This window comes from Melospiza georgiana, chromosome 10 (genome assembly GCF_028018845.1).
Source record: "Melospiza georgiana isolate bMelGeo1 chromosome 10, bMelGeo1.pri, whole genome shotgun sequence".
NCBI classification, from domain to species: Eukaryota; Metazoa; Chordata; class Aves; order Passeriformes; family Passerellidae; genus Melospiza; species Melospiza georgiana.
The window spans coordinates 1,302,550-1,316,493 of NC_080439.1; the positions used below are offsets into that span (position 1 = coordinate 1,302,550).

General features: G+C 50.3%; 1 protein-coding gene across 1 annotated transcript in view; it reads right to left on the minus strand.

Annotated features, from left to right (window-relative positions):
- The window catches only part of VEPH1 (ventricular zone expressed PH domain containing 1), a 50,030-nt gene that overhangs the window by 9,616 nt on the left and 26,470 nt on the right, over nt 1-13,944 (minus strand). Inside the window, exons 7-9 of the mRNA XM_058031604.1 lie at nt 10,713-10,922; nt 9,978-10,372; nt 1,775-1,914 (exon numbers count right to left, since the gene is read on the minus strand). Coding sequence (XP_057887587.1) covers nt 1,775-1,914; nt 9,978-10,372; nt 10,713-10,922 — 745 coding nt within the window. The remainder of the gene's footprint in view (nt 1-1,774; nt 1,915-9,977; nt 10,373-10,712; nt 10,923-13,944) is intronic.

Below are 13,944 nucleotides of genomic sequence, written 5' to 3' on the forward strand. Positions count from 1 at the left end.
GATCCACGGGCTCACAACTGGGTAAACACCAAACATCTCAGCTCCTCTGGGCTGTCTGAAGCTTATTGCACACAACTGGGTAAACACCAAACATCTCAGCTCCTCTGGGCTGTCTGAAGCTTATTGCACACAACTGGATAAACACCAAACATCTCAGTTCCTCCTCAGCACATCCCACAGCTCTGAGGAACGAGGACTCCCCTTCAATGGCCACTGCACAGTGAGTGACCCAACAGCCCCAGCTCTGTGTGGCACCCTGTCGCACACATCTTTTATGGAAAATCCTTTCCTTAGGATTGTTCCTCCTGAGAAGCTGAGAGGCCTCAGGAACAAAATGTAAACATTGATTATCTGCTGCTGTGGGATGCAACAGGTGCATCTGGAATTGGCCCATCTTGGATGTTTGTAATTAATGGCCAATGACAGCCCAGTTAGCTCGGACAGAGAGTCTGAGACAGAGCCTTTGTTATCATTCTTTCTTTTCTATTCTTAGCTAAGCCTTCTCCTGAGAACCTTTTCTTCTATTCTTTTAGTATAGTTTTAATGTAATATATATCATAAAATAATAAATCAGCCTTCTGAAACATGGAGTCAGATTCTTGTCTCTTCCTTTATCTGAAAACCCCTGTGAACACGGTCACAGCATCCCTGCTCACACAGCAGCCCTGTGGCTGGGAATGTTTGTGCCTCTCCTCCATCTCCTCCGTGATCTTTTAATTAAAGAATGCATTTACACGCAGGAGCCAAGATAGGAGCGCACAACAAATCTGATTTTCCATACTGCAAATATTTGATTTCACAATATGGGCAATGTCCTTCAAATGTGGGATTCCTGGATGGACTTTCTGTCTCCTCTGTCTGAGCAAACCCCTCCAGCCTAATCCTGCTGTCCTGCACTAATAATTTCCCAACTTCTATCCAAGGGTTTTGAAACACAGTAGAACTCTCCATTATTATTTTTTTAAATTAACTGACCAGTGTTCTTGAAAAGTAATTATTTCTAGGAAAACACCCAGGGCACAGCAATTCAGGCTGTTCCATCCACAGCTTCCCTCGCTGTGTTAATTTTGGATAAGTCCTGGGGGCTCCCAAGGCTGCCTTAGATGGCATGAACTGCAGTGAAAGGCTCTGTGTGTGTTAAGAAACTGAACATTGTATTTCAGCTCAAATCCCACCTGTTCCATCCTGAAGTGTGAATGTAGGGCTCTCTCTTCATTTCACACTATTTGTAACCTGTTAGGAAATTCCACACTTGTGCAAGTACTGGGCTGTTCTTGGAATCAATATTAACCACAGGAAAATCACCTGAAGGGTGGTGCAACAGCACTGGGCTGATTTACAAACTCTGCTCAGTCCAAACCTCTGCAGTGAAACCCCAGTGGGTTCTGCCCCTCCAGCCTCCTCCTGCAGCCTTGGGGGTGATGCTGCTCCCCTAAAATCCACTGCCAGCTCCTGGCTGCTTCCCAGGCACCTGGGAGTTCTGCCTCAATAAGAACAATAAGCTTTGGTGCCACTTTTTTAGGAACAATATGCTTTGGTGCCACCTTTTTATCCCCAGACTTTGTAATCTCCCCAGCCAGTTTGAATTTGGGGTATTTAACAGAAATGTAAAAACTTATAAAGCACAAAACAACTTCAGCCCAGTGGAAGGAGTTCCTGAGGGACCACAAGGGTCACAAATGGCTGTGAGTTAGGGGTGCATTTAATGAGTTTAACCATGAAACATTCTTGTCCAAGGAGCAGCCCAGAGGGGCCCTGGCTGGTGTGGGCTCACCTGCTGGAACAGGAACATGATGTGGATCCAGAGGGGAGGCTGCTGGCTCACCAGGGTGAAGCTGGATTTGCTGTACAGGCAGTAGTGGCCCTTCAGGGGACAGCTGAAGAACAGCTTTGCCACACAGCTTTGAACAGAATCTGCAAAGGCAAACGTGGGATGTTAAAATCAGCTACAAACCAGAGAGGGAACTCAGTGCCCGTGCTGGGGTGCCAGAGCCATGGGGGAAAACATTCCAACTCCTGCAGCCAGCAGGGCACTGATGTGTCTGCACCCCTAAAGGAGGAGAGAAATTCAGTGTTCAGTGCTTCAGATCTTACCCTGTAACCCTTTACTGCCCAGTGCAGGAGGGGCAGCACAGGCTGTTCACAGTCCTTGTGCTTTCTCAGGTGTTTGGGATACCAAACCAGCAGGTCCATCCAAACTGTGTGTCCCTCATCCTATTTAAACAGTTTGTTGGGAAAGCCCTGCCCTGGCAGGCCCCAGCCAGGTGGGGCTGACGCCTGTGGGATCCCTGCTGAGGTGAAGGTTTGAACTGGAAACTGAGATGCACAGTTCTGCTTTTGCTAAATATTATAGATCATGGAATGGTTTGGGTTGGAAAGATCTTAAATCCCACCCAGCCGGACCCCAGCCATGGCAGGGACACCTTTCACTGCTCCAAGCCCCATCCAGCCTGGCCTTGGGCACTGCCAGGGATCCAGGGTGGGCATCCTGTGCCAGGGCCTGCCCACCCTCCCAGGGAACAATTCCTCATTCCCAAAATCCCATCCATCCCTGCTCTGTGTCCATGGAAGCCATTTCCTCAGCAACCCCAAACAGCTTTGTCAGAAGATGATAAAATGGTTTCCCCTTGCCAGCTAGTGGGGTTTGCTCCCAGCCCCACAGCCCCCTGGCCTCTCTGCAGCATTTCTGGCAGGTTCCAGCATCCCTCTAGGGGACTTTCTGCATTTTCAGTGACAATCTGTGACACTGACACCTTGTCCTGGCAAGGCATTCTTTTGTAGCTCTGGTAAACTCATTCCTCACATGTCACACCTTTACACGAAACACTGAATTTATTACATTTCCCTCCTATGCATTCACATCTTGATTAGACAGAAAATGTTAAAACCAAGCATTTCAAGCCCATCTGTTGTGGACACACAGGCTGCCTCTGCTCTTGTCAGGAGATCCAGAACCCATCCCTGCTTACTCACGTTTTCTCCAAAGTCACAACTCATTTTTCCAGCCAAGCATTTCTTTGAGCATTTTCTTCCTTCCCCTTCTCCCCACGGTGACTCACCAGGACAGCAAGGGACTGACTCACACCCCTGCATGGCTGGGCCATGAGCAACACCCCCAGCAGGGAAAAAGGCGGGATAAATCCACTTCTCTGGGAGCATGGCATAAAAGGCACTCACTTGGATTACTGGCCATGGGGAAAACCTGAGTTTCATCACCCAAACCTGCCAGTTCTCACCCAAACCAGTTCACTGCACAGAGGGGTTAATGAGGCCATCCTGGACCCTGGGGTACATGGAAGCACACAAGGACATGTCCAAGGAGGCTGCTGACAGATGCTGCTCCGAGCTGCAGACCCCTCACAGATGCTGCAATAACCCTCACTCAAGCACTCAAGCAGAAATCGGGCTTGGCCTGGGGCCAGCTGTGTGAAAAGTTGATGTTTCGAGATGGGAAATGACCCTTAGCTAAAAATGACCCCAAAGCACGTGAGGAGGAAGGTGAGGAGGAGCAGGCAGCTTGTCCTTCCTCCTGCCTGGAACACAGGCATTGCTCTCCCAGCTCCAAACACAGAAACCTGGGGGCAGAAGGGGCAGGGCTGCAGCCCCTGGAGGGAAAAGGCACCAGGGAGGATCTGCCTGGGGGGCTGGGAAGGGCATTCCTGAGTGCTGCTGATGAAAATGGCCAAGGATCTGTGGAGAGGCTCCCGAGGAAGTGCTTAGCAGGGTTTTGGTGACGCTGGGGAGCACACAGGGGCTGGGGACACGTGCCAAAACCAACGGCAGCGCCAAGCACAGCCCTGGCTGCCTGAGCACGGGGTTCCTGGAAAACTGCAGCCCTCATTTGCCACCACCTCTGCAGAAAGCTCCTTCCCAGAGCATCTCCCAGGCTCTGGAATGGGCTGCCCTGCTCTGTTTGAAGTGCTGGGTTTGGCACTGGCTGAGCAGCAGCCCACGTTTGCTACGTGCGGCTTTCGGCAGCTCCTGAGGAGCCACCAGGATCCACCTCTGACAGGGAATATCAGTTATTCCATGTCAGCACAACCATGGGATCATGGAGTGCCTTGGGTTGGAAGGGATTTTAAACACCATCTCATTTCAGCCACTGTCCCAGGTGCTCCAAACCCCAGTGTCCAGCCTGGCCTTGGGCACTGCCAGGGATGCAGGGGCAGCCACAGCTGCTCTGGGAATCCCATCCCAGCCATCCCAGCCAGGAATTCCTCCCCAGCATCCCATCCATCCCTGCCTTCTGCCACTTTAAGACCATCTTCTCCTGTCCTTTCATTATCTGCCAGGTTCTTCTCCTTCCCCGGCCTTGGCAGGAGAGTCCAGGCACCACAAGAACAGGATTTTGAAACACAAGAACATGTGAAGAGCACCACGAGACACCACCCACCCAGAGAGTCACCAGGTGCCCCAGAAGGCTGATCAGGACCCCAAGGAAAGGCTCCTCAGCCAAGGAACATTTCTCAGCCCAGCTCTTGGCACTTCTCTGCCTTCCAGCATGGGAATAAGCAACAGCTCCTTCCTCCTGCAGGAAACAAGGGAATATATGTTGCAATTTTAAAGTTCACAACTGAGTGGTTGTGCCTGGGGAAAAGGAACAAAACTTAACCAGAAGAATGTCAGCAGAGCTGTTAATTGTTACCTATTCCAGCTTCACATGCTGGGCTGAACCAGGAGGGTTCAGAGTCACTGGCTCTGGGAACAATTAATGTGTTATTTGATTCACATTGGTGATCCTTTACTATTAAATGAAATCTGTTAATAGGAGTAAAAGTATGCTCATAAATTTCCTGAATAGAATCAAACCCATGCATAAACATGGAACCAATAAGAAATGGATGCAACTTTTTAAATTTTGGGTTTAAGCTTTTTCAGCTTCCTCAGTTTCCTTTGCCTGACCTCTTCAGTTTGGGTTACAAAAAGTATGCAAACAATAAATACGTTTATAGGAGGAGAGGGCAATTTTTAAAGCAAGCAGCTTCAAGAAATGCTGCTTTATATTGTTTTTAACACACTAACTGTGTGTGCAGGGCATAACTCAGCCCAAGGTGTGAGTTACATCAACACCAATGGAGAAGGCAGGGCTGTAATGGGGGTGGGCACCAACAACGAGGCACTCAGCACAGACTCCACATCCAAGGGGCAAATCCAGGCTCAGAAGCCATAAAATCCTCCCAGAATCACAGACCTGTTCTACCCCCACTTCCTTCCCCTAGACCAGGCTGCTCCAAGCCCTGTCCAAGCCCTCTGGTTGATGCCACCACCCTCAGGAGTGTCCCAGCCACCAGGTGAAGGCCACCTGGAGAGCAGCCTGCTCCCAGGGCAGCTGTGAGGCCCCCAGCATGTGCCACACGTGGGTGAGGGCAGCCAGGGGACAGCTGCCCACATCCCCAATACCCTGCTGGGGCGCTGGGAATCTCTCCTTGGTGTGACAATGTGGATCACCAGGAGCAAAATGGCCACCCTGAGCGGTGGCACTGCCATCCTGAGCTGTGGCCATCCCCAGTGGTGACACTGCCACCCTGAGCAGTGGCACTGCCATCCCCAGCAGTGGTACTACCATCCCGACTAGTGCCATTGCCATCCTGAGCGGTGGCACTGCCATCTCCAGGAGTGGCACTGCCATCCCCAGCAGTAACAATGCCATCCCCAGTGGTGGCACTGCCATCCTAAGCTGTGGCAATGCCATCCTTAGTGGTGGCACTGCCATCCCCAGTGGCAGCACTGCCATCCCCAGCAATGACACTGCCATCCCCAATGGTGGCACAATGGCCATCCTGAGATGTGGCACCACCATTCCCAGCAATGACACTGCCATCCTGAGTGGTGGCACTGCCATCCCCAGTGCTGGCACTGCCCTGCCCCTGGCTCCCTGGCCCCTGGGGCATTGGGAATGCCAGCCCTGGTGATGGAATGCCAGCCCTGCCAATGGAACGCCAGCCCTGGTGATGGAATGCCAGCCCTGGTGATGGAATGCCAGCCCTGCCAATGGAATGCCAGCCCTGCCGATGGAATGCCAGCCCTGCCAATGGAATGCCAGCCGATGCCCACAGAGCAGCTCCCTGGGACTGCCCTCCCGAGCCTGCCCAGCCCTGTGATCCCCCTGCAGCACCCGAGCCCCATCTGTTCCCAATCAGGGGCTGCTGCTGGAATGCTGGAATCCAGCAGGGCTGAGCAGGGCTGAGCACTGCAGGGGAGCAATGAGCTTTTCCATCCACGCCGCCATCTGGTCCCCATTAGCCCTCGGTACCACATAAAACATAACAACGACCACGTTGGGGGCCAGCACGCTGCAACCTGCTCCCCCTGCTGCCTCCCCCTCTGCCAGGCTCCCGGGAATGCTCATGGATGGGTTTGCTCCTGCATGGCACCAGAGGCACCAGGGACTGCTGCAAAATGGTTCCCATGAAATGGTTCCCGTGTTTTTCCTTGGGTGTCGCCGAACCGGCCTCAGCGAGCGAGGGGAAATGATTCCCTGGTGTCCCGGGGTCTGTCCTTCCAGAAGGAGCTTGGAGATGGCAAATCCTCCAGCATCCTTGACACACAGACGTCATCAGAGGCTCTCCTTCCAGCAGCTCACTCCACATTCAAAGCTCTGGGCATTAATGGCGGCTCTTTAATCCAAATTACCTAAAATTGGAGCAGAACTAGAGCAGAACACCAGGGCCTGTCCCTGCTATCCCCAAACCCAGCAGCTGGGCAGGTCCTGCCTGGGAATGGCTGCACCCATTCCATATCCAAGGACACACAGGACCATGGCTCTGAGGCACTGTCCTGGCAGGGGTGGGGAACAAGGAGAGCAGATCACAAATCCTGATCAGAAATCCTGATCCACCTGGAGAAAACAGCATCCCAACCCATCCCAAAAAAACTGGGCTGAGGAAAACACTGCTGAACTCCATGAAAACTGAAGAGCCTGACAAATATGGTGGCTTGTTGTTTTTCTCTTCTTTTGAGGAAAAGATCCCCAGGATGACGAGACTTTAAGTGATGAACATGACATAAAAAATGCCTCAAATTGCATCAGGTATGTCAGAGATGCGGGTCAGGGCACAAGGCTTCAAGCTAAGCAAGAACTGAACCAACAAATGGATTTTTGTGGGTTTGGGTTCCTTCTTTCTGCCCCAGCTCAAATCCCCTCTCTGACTGCAGTGTTATTCCAAAAAATCCCCTTATGCACGTGAGCCTGGTGTTGCAGCTTGTCTGCTCTGTGAAACACCCCCAGCTCAGCCCTTTTCTTTAGGATAAAACCCTCTGGCCCACAGCCCAGTGCTAGCACTGCTCCTGCTGCAGGATCATCACCCAATTCACAGCTCTGCCCTGCCCAAGGCACAGCCAGCCAAAAACAGTAAACATTCAACAGCACGGCTGACATGGCAATTTTTCAAGGTCTGTATGAGGCATCTTCAAACTGTCACAGACAGTTCATGGATCCACCCTGACACTTCTTAACCTGCAGCCCTTCCCAGCTGTAAAATCTGACACTCCAGTTAATATTGCTTCCATTTGGACACGGAATATAAATTGAATGAACTTAGAAGTCAACGAGGAGCCTGCAAATCACACCCTGTAAAGCAAAAATACTCCGTGAGGGGTAAGACCTACACAGCAAACATCTGACTCAAGAGCAAGAAAGCCAATTTGCAAATCACAGACAATTTAGCAGAGCAGAGGTGCCTATTTTGTGTGTTTTGAGCTCGCCTCTGACAACTTCATGGCGTGTTCTGCAGCACCTGGATGGGGGCAGGCACTCAGTTAATCCTCCCAGTCACTGGAGATATTGCAAATCTCTTTTCCAGGCTGCAGAGGCCATTTATCCCCACATGGAGGTCTCTGATTTTCCTCACACTCCTGCAGCCACTCTCGTCCTTTATGCTCCAAACTGGGGCTCTAATGAATGCAGGCAGTCCCAGAATGGTTTGGGTTGGAAGGGACCTTGGAGCCCCTCCAGCTCCAGGCAGGGACACCTTCCCCTGTGTCACTACTGCCCAGATCTGAGGGTCCTGCAGGAGATTTGGGATATTCCCAAGGTTCTGCCCTCACCAGCACACCCCAATCTGGAGCAGCCCCAGTCTGGGGTTAGGAATGAGGAATTCTCCCCATTCCCAGACAGGCTGCCCCAGGTCAGACACCCCCAGCAGCAGCAGAGATGCCAGCAGGGGTGGAACTCTGGCCAGGAGAGCAGAATTTGGCCCATCACCCCTTGGAAATTATTCCAATTTCTTTTTTATTAACACCCTGCTGACCCCCCAGAGCTGCCACTTGAAATCCCAGGAAAGGCCTGAGCAGGGAAAGGAAAGGTTGGGAAATGTGCACTCTTGCAACACATTCCGCCACTATTTCCTCCAAATACTCTGTGTCGTGAGGGGTGCTCTGGGGTTCTTATCTTTTCATATCTTCCATGTCTCACACATTAAATCTCCAGTTCAGACTCCCCCACAGCCAACATAAAATCAGCCAACTATATTTATTAATGTTTTCTAATCTTGTTTTCTTCTGCTAAACACGTTGGTGAAATGTAAAACACGCCTTTGAGTGGGCCCTGTTGGAGTTTGGGGATCTCTGAAGTGCAATAACTGCAGGTTTTTGGAGAGCTCTACGCAATATCTGAAATATTAACAGAGCTGTCCCCTGTGGAATGAGCAGGGCTGCATTTCTTCAACAGATTTAGAGTGAGCCCCATAAATCTGTGCTCTGCACATGTGTCCCTGCTCAAGGAATTTCCCTAGGAATGCTAGCTGAGGATTTTCAGGAAATTACAATAGTTTGAATGAATTTAGAAATAGTCACATGCCTAGGATGTATCATAAGAGGTATTGCAGAAAGGAAACTGAGCAATACATTAAAAAAATACTCAATATATGGGATTTCATTAATGTGGGGTCAGAGCACTCAGCACTTCACAAACCACATTGTTCACTCTCATGTTTTCACTGCAATTTTATGCAACACAAGTTTTGTCCTTAATTCTACCAGATAACTATTTCAACTACTAACCCTGGAATTTAAGGTATTTAGGAAATTCTTCAGAAGCATAAGCTTTTAAAATATACATAGGGAAAGAATTATATCCCTTATATATAGATAAAGAATTATATCCCTTTTATGAGTGGAAACTGCTTTTCCACTTCTTGACCACTGAGAAAGGAAAGAAATAAATCTTTTATCAACTTCAGTTGATGCTTGTTGGAGCTGAAGTGACGCTGTATTAGAAGGTGATGTTTGAAGTGACTGGAAATTTAATTTATTAAATTTAATTTAATGTAATTCATTGAGGCAGCTGCTCTTTGGGATCAACGTGGCCCATGGAAGGGTTGGGCTGTGAACAGCTCATGGCCACCACTGAGGGGTTGGATGCACCCAAATTCACCTCAAGGGGAATAAAGGAGGAGGCTCCCAACCCAACCCAACCCAACCCAACCCAACCCAACCCAACCCAACCCATTCACTTCAAAGAGGAGCAGATCACAGACCCACCAGGGATGAAAGCAGCAAACATTAAAGCAGCCCAGGCATTGGTGAGATGGGATCCAACCCAACCAGCCCATGGGGACCTCACCTTGCTGTGCCCTCAGGGAGCTTTGTGGTTGGAATGAGCTGCCCTGAGGGTCCTGACCTTTGTTGTCCCAATCCAGCTGAATTTATAACTTGGTAATGAGGAAGGACCCCTAAATCTGCCCCAAGCCAACCCAGCCTGCAGCTGGGAATGTCCCTTCCTGCCCTAACCTGGTTCCCAGAGGCTCTGCCACCCTCAGGGCCCATTCCCCATCACATCCAGAAGGAAATGTCTGGGAGAGGCACGGGATGTGTCCCTGGAGGAAATGAATCCTGGAAGGGTTCAGAAGATTCCATTTGGGAAATGCTGTTTTCTCCAGCTGCTGTTCCTCCCTGCCTGTGCTGGGGTCTCTGCTCCCCTTTGGGCCCTGAGGGGTCTGGGTGGGTACAGAAGCCCTTGGGGGGCTCAATCTGCTTACCTTCAATCACACACTGCTCAGGGACGGGAATCCTCCTCCCCATCTCCATCACAAACTCCTTGACCTTGCCCAGGTTCTCCTTCAGGTGCAGGTACAGCTTGTCCTGGTGCTGCACAGGGCCCGTGGCTGCCTCTGCCCGTCCCTGCAGGGCCTTTTCTGGGCTCAGCTCTGGCACGCTGCCTGCCTGGGGCTGGTCAGCACTGTGCTGTGAAAGCAGGGAGCCCCCCAGGGGCCCTGCCTCGGGCTGCACCCCAAAAGGCTCCTGCTGCTGCTCCTGGCTGAGGCAGAGCTCGGAGAAGGAGATGCCAGCAGGGATGTCCCCACCGTCCTCGTCTGTCCCTCCCTCTGAGCTCAGCCCCTTCACCCTGAGCGTGTGCAGGGCCAGGCTCTTGGACCTGCAGGGAGGAAAGGAGAAAGGGTTTGGAACAGAGGCAGGGCACAAAAATGCCCCAAAATGTGCCCTGTGCAGCTCCCTCAGAGAGCCCAGTGTGGGGCTCACCCAGCCAGGGGCAAGAACTTCCAACCCAAGGTCACTTCCAACCCAAACCATTCTGGGATTCTGGGATTTAGAAAGATTTCATCCAGCCCTTAAGTTTATGGATGTAAAAATCAGTTAAATTTAGGGTTATGCTGCCTGTGGGTATTCCATAAGCAGACCAAACCCTCCGTGTTTGGATAAAGTTTTATGACAGAACTGATCTCCCTGAAGCCATCACACATTTTCCAGAGCCATACCTGTTAAACCTCATATCCTTCCTTTCTTCTTTAGAGACCTGGCCCAGGCTGTATCTCCTCACTGAGCCGGGGGTGCTGTTGTCCACACTGATTTTCTCTTCAAAAGCCTGGATTTTAACTTGCAGCTTTTCATCTTCTTCCCTGCCGTTCACGACAGATTTTAAATCATCCAGTGGTACAGGACATTCTGCCTCAGGGTCCTTTTCCGTCCTGAGGAGGCAGAAAGCAGAGGTTTAACTCTGGCACACTGTGCTCATTGTGCTGATGCTGTGTCTGTGCCTGGGACTTGTGGTTTGGATCTGGTAAAGTAATTATGTTTAAACAGAGATTCCCTGAGGTTATTTTCAGGAACATCTTCTAGATCAACATCTCTGATGGATCAGAAGCGTTGAACATCTCTGACAACCCTGGGTTGGAAACTGCCAAGCAACAGCAAATCACAACTCCGTCCCTGACAGTCAAAGGTTTTTCATCTGAACTCAAACCATTCTCTCAAAATTGCTAAACACTGACTTATTGCATTATTTTCACAAGGCAAAAGTCAAGTTATTTGCAGGCTTCATAGAATTCTGTGGTTTTAAAGCTTTGACCAAAGTACATGCAGTTCTTACTGAATTACTGCCCTCTGAGAAATAAAAATACCTTTTAAAACTCAGGAAAAGTTATGAGCAACGTGACTCCAGCTCAGCAAAGAGAAAATGAAGAGTTAAAATGAACTTGTAGGACTGCAGGGCAAGTAGTTCTGTTTTGGATTTCTTATGTTTGTTTAAAATCACAGAATCAGAGAACCAGGGAATGGTGTGGTTTGGAAGGGACCTCAAAGCCCATCCATGGGCAGGGACACCTTCCTCTGTCCCAGGCTGCTCCAAACCCTGTCCAACCTGGCCTTGGGCACTGCCAGGGATGGGCAGCCACATTATGGAACATTTTAATGCAAAATTCAAAGGTAACCTTCAAATAAATTGAAGGGAAGCTGTTGATCTCACAGGCCAAAAAGAAATCTGCTGGAAAAGACACTGCTGGTAAAAACGTGCTGGGTTCCCTCAAACAGCTTTGGAAATGGTTTTTTCTGGGTTCCTGCATCACTCAGAGCCTGCACAGAGACTCAGCTCCCCTGAATACTTGGCCATTTGCTGGAAATCTGAATTTTGAGTATCCTTACTCTGCCTTAGAGATGCTGCAGGACTGGATTTCCCAGGGACCGACACAAGAGCATCACTGCTCCTTCCCCTGTCCCTGCCCTGCTGGGCTGATGTGAACATTCCCACCTCACTCCTGCAGCACCAAAACCATGGAGCAGCACAGAGCAAACAGGAATCTCTTGGAGAATCAAGGGGGATTGGACACTATTTACTTTTTAAACTCCACCCACAGCTCTAAAACAAGTTTGTTATGCTTCTGACTATTTCTCTGTTTGATTTTCTTTTTTCCCCCGATGAACAAACATCTGAATAGCTAAATCTGTAAAACATGGATATATAAAACCACAAGTGAGGGGTTTAACACAGCCCTTCCAGAGCAGCAGAGCCTCACAAGTCACGCTCGCAGTGGGGGAGCCCATTAAAAACTCCCCAAACTGCACATTACCAATGGTAAAAAGCCAGGTTTTTACAAAACAGCCAGAAATGTGGCATCACAAAATGCACTTTCTCACTTGTTTTGATAAAGGCAGCTCAGGGTATTTCTCAGGGGAGCTGGCAAGTTTTGTCTTGCTTTGTTTTTAATTCAAGCAAGATCTCGTAATATATTAACACTGAGGAGCACTTGAAAAATATTCTTCTGTAATAAAGACCCTTGATGTGACCTTTCCTAACAAATCTTTCTGGGGATGTAGGACAAGATTTAATTTATTGGAAAGCAGTCACTCCAGCACAGCTCCCAACACTGCTGCCATTGTGGGGGCTGAGCTCTGAGGAAAACTCCTTTTCCCTGAGTAAATATGGGCAAAGCCTGGGGCACAGAGAGGGGATTGATGGACTGATGGGCCCTGGGAGTGACAGACCCCAGCCAGGGAGCCCTGGTGGTGTTTGGGATTAAAAATGGTGCTTCAAACAGCACGTCTTTGTCCAGCCTCCTCCTGCTCAGCTCCCATGGCTTTGTGAAGGGAGTGCAAGGAAGCACTTCTCCTAAAGAACCACAAAATCATTATGGTTGCAAAAGAAACGTGGATGAATCTTGTTCTCTGTGTTTAGAACAGAAAAAAGTCACTCCTAGGGTGTGGAGGGGCTCCTCAAGCCACCGTCCCACCGTTGCCCCTGCTGGTGCCAGGATTCCCAAGTGGGAAGCAGAGGGTGTCCGAGTGCCCAGGGGCTCTCCTGTGCACCAGCCCTGTGCCCACATCAGCTCCCTGGGAAGCCAAAAGCACAAACCCCCACAAACCCCTCAGTGAGGGCTCCATCCCACCCCTCTGCACCCCTGGCAGTCCTTCCAGCTCCTCTCAGACCAACCATTGTCTGCAGCCTTGGCAAGAGGCACTGCTGAGGCTGCTGGGGCAGGATCAGCTCACACCAAAGCTCTTTGCAGGAGGAGGAGGGTGCACAAGCTCATGGGGAAACCATCATCCAAAAACAGTGCCAGGCTTCATGCTTTAAATCCTCTGGACAAAGGCACCTCAGTGCCCAGGTGATGCATTAGCACCAAGGGCATTTCTCCACACCAGCAGTGGGGTGCTCACCGTGGGGAAAAGAGCATCCCAAAGGGAGACTGATGAAAATACAGCTGGGTTTGTGGCCAGGGCTTCACCTCTGTGCCCATGGAGGCCACAAGGATGGGTCAGGTGTTCCTGGTTTGTTAAGGGAGAGAAAATCACCTCCTCAAACGGGATGGACAAGCAAGTTTGAATAAGGAAATATCATGGAGGAAATATCATGGAACTGTCAGCAGAATCCCAGACTGGTTTGGGTTAGAGAGACCTTAAAGATCATCCCATTCCACCAGGACCTTTCCACTGTCCCAGGCTTATCCAAGCCCCATCCAGCCTGCAGGGATACAGGGGCAGCCTTAGTTGCTCTGTGCCAGGGCCTCAGCACCCTCTGAGCAAAGAACTTCCTCATATTTAACCCAAATCTCTCCTGTGCCAGTGTAAACCAATTCCAAGCAGCCACAGCGCTGGGAGGAGCAGCACTGGTGCAGCCCTTTAAGCTCAGCTCTTACCCAGAACAGGGACTTTGATGATTTCTTCCCCTTTAATTGACTACACTGCCCCTCTAGGTTGGATAAGTCCATTAAAACC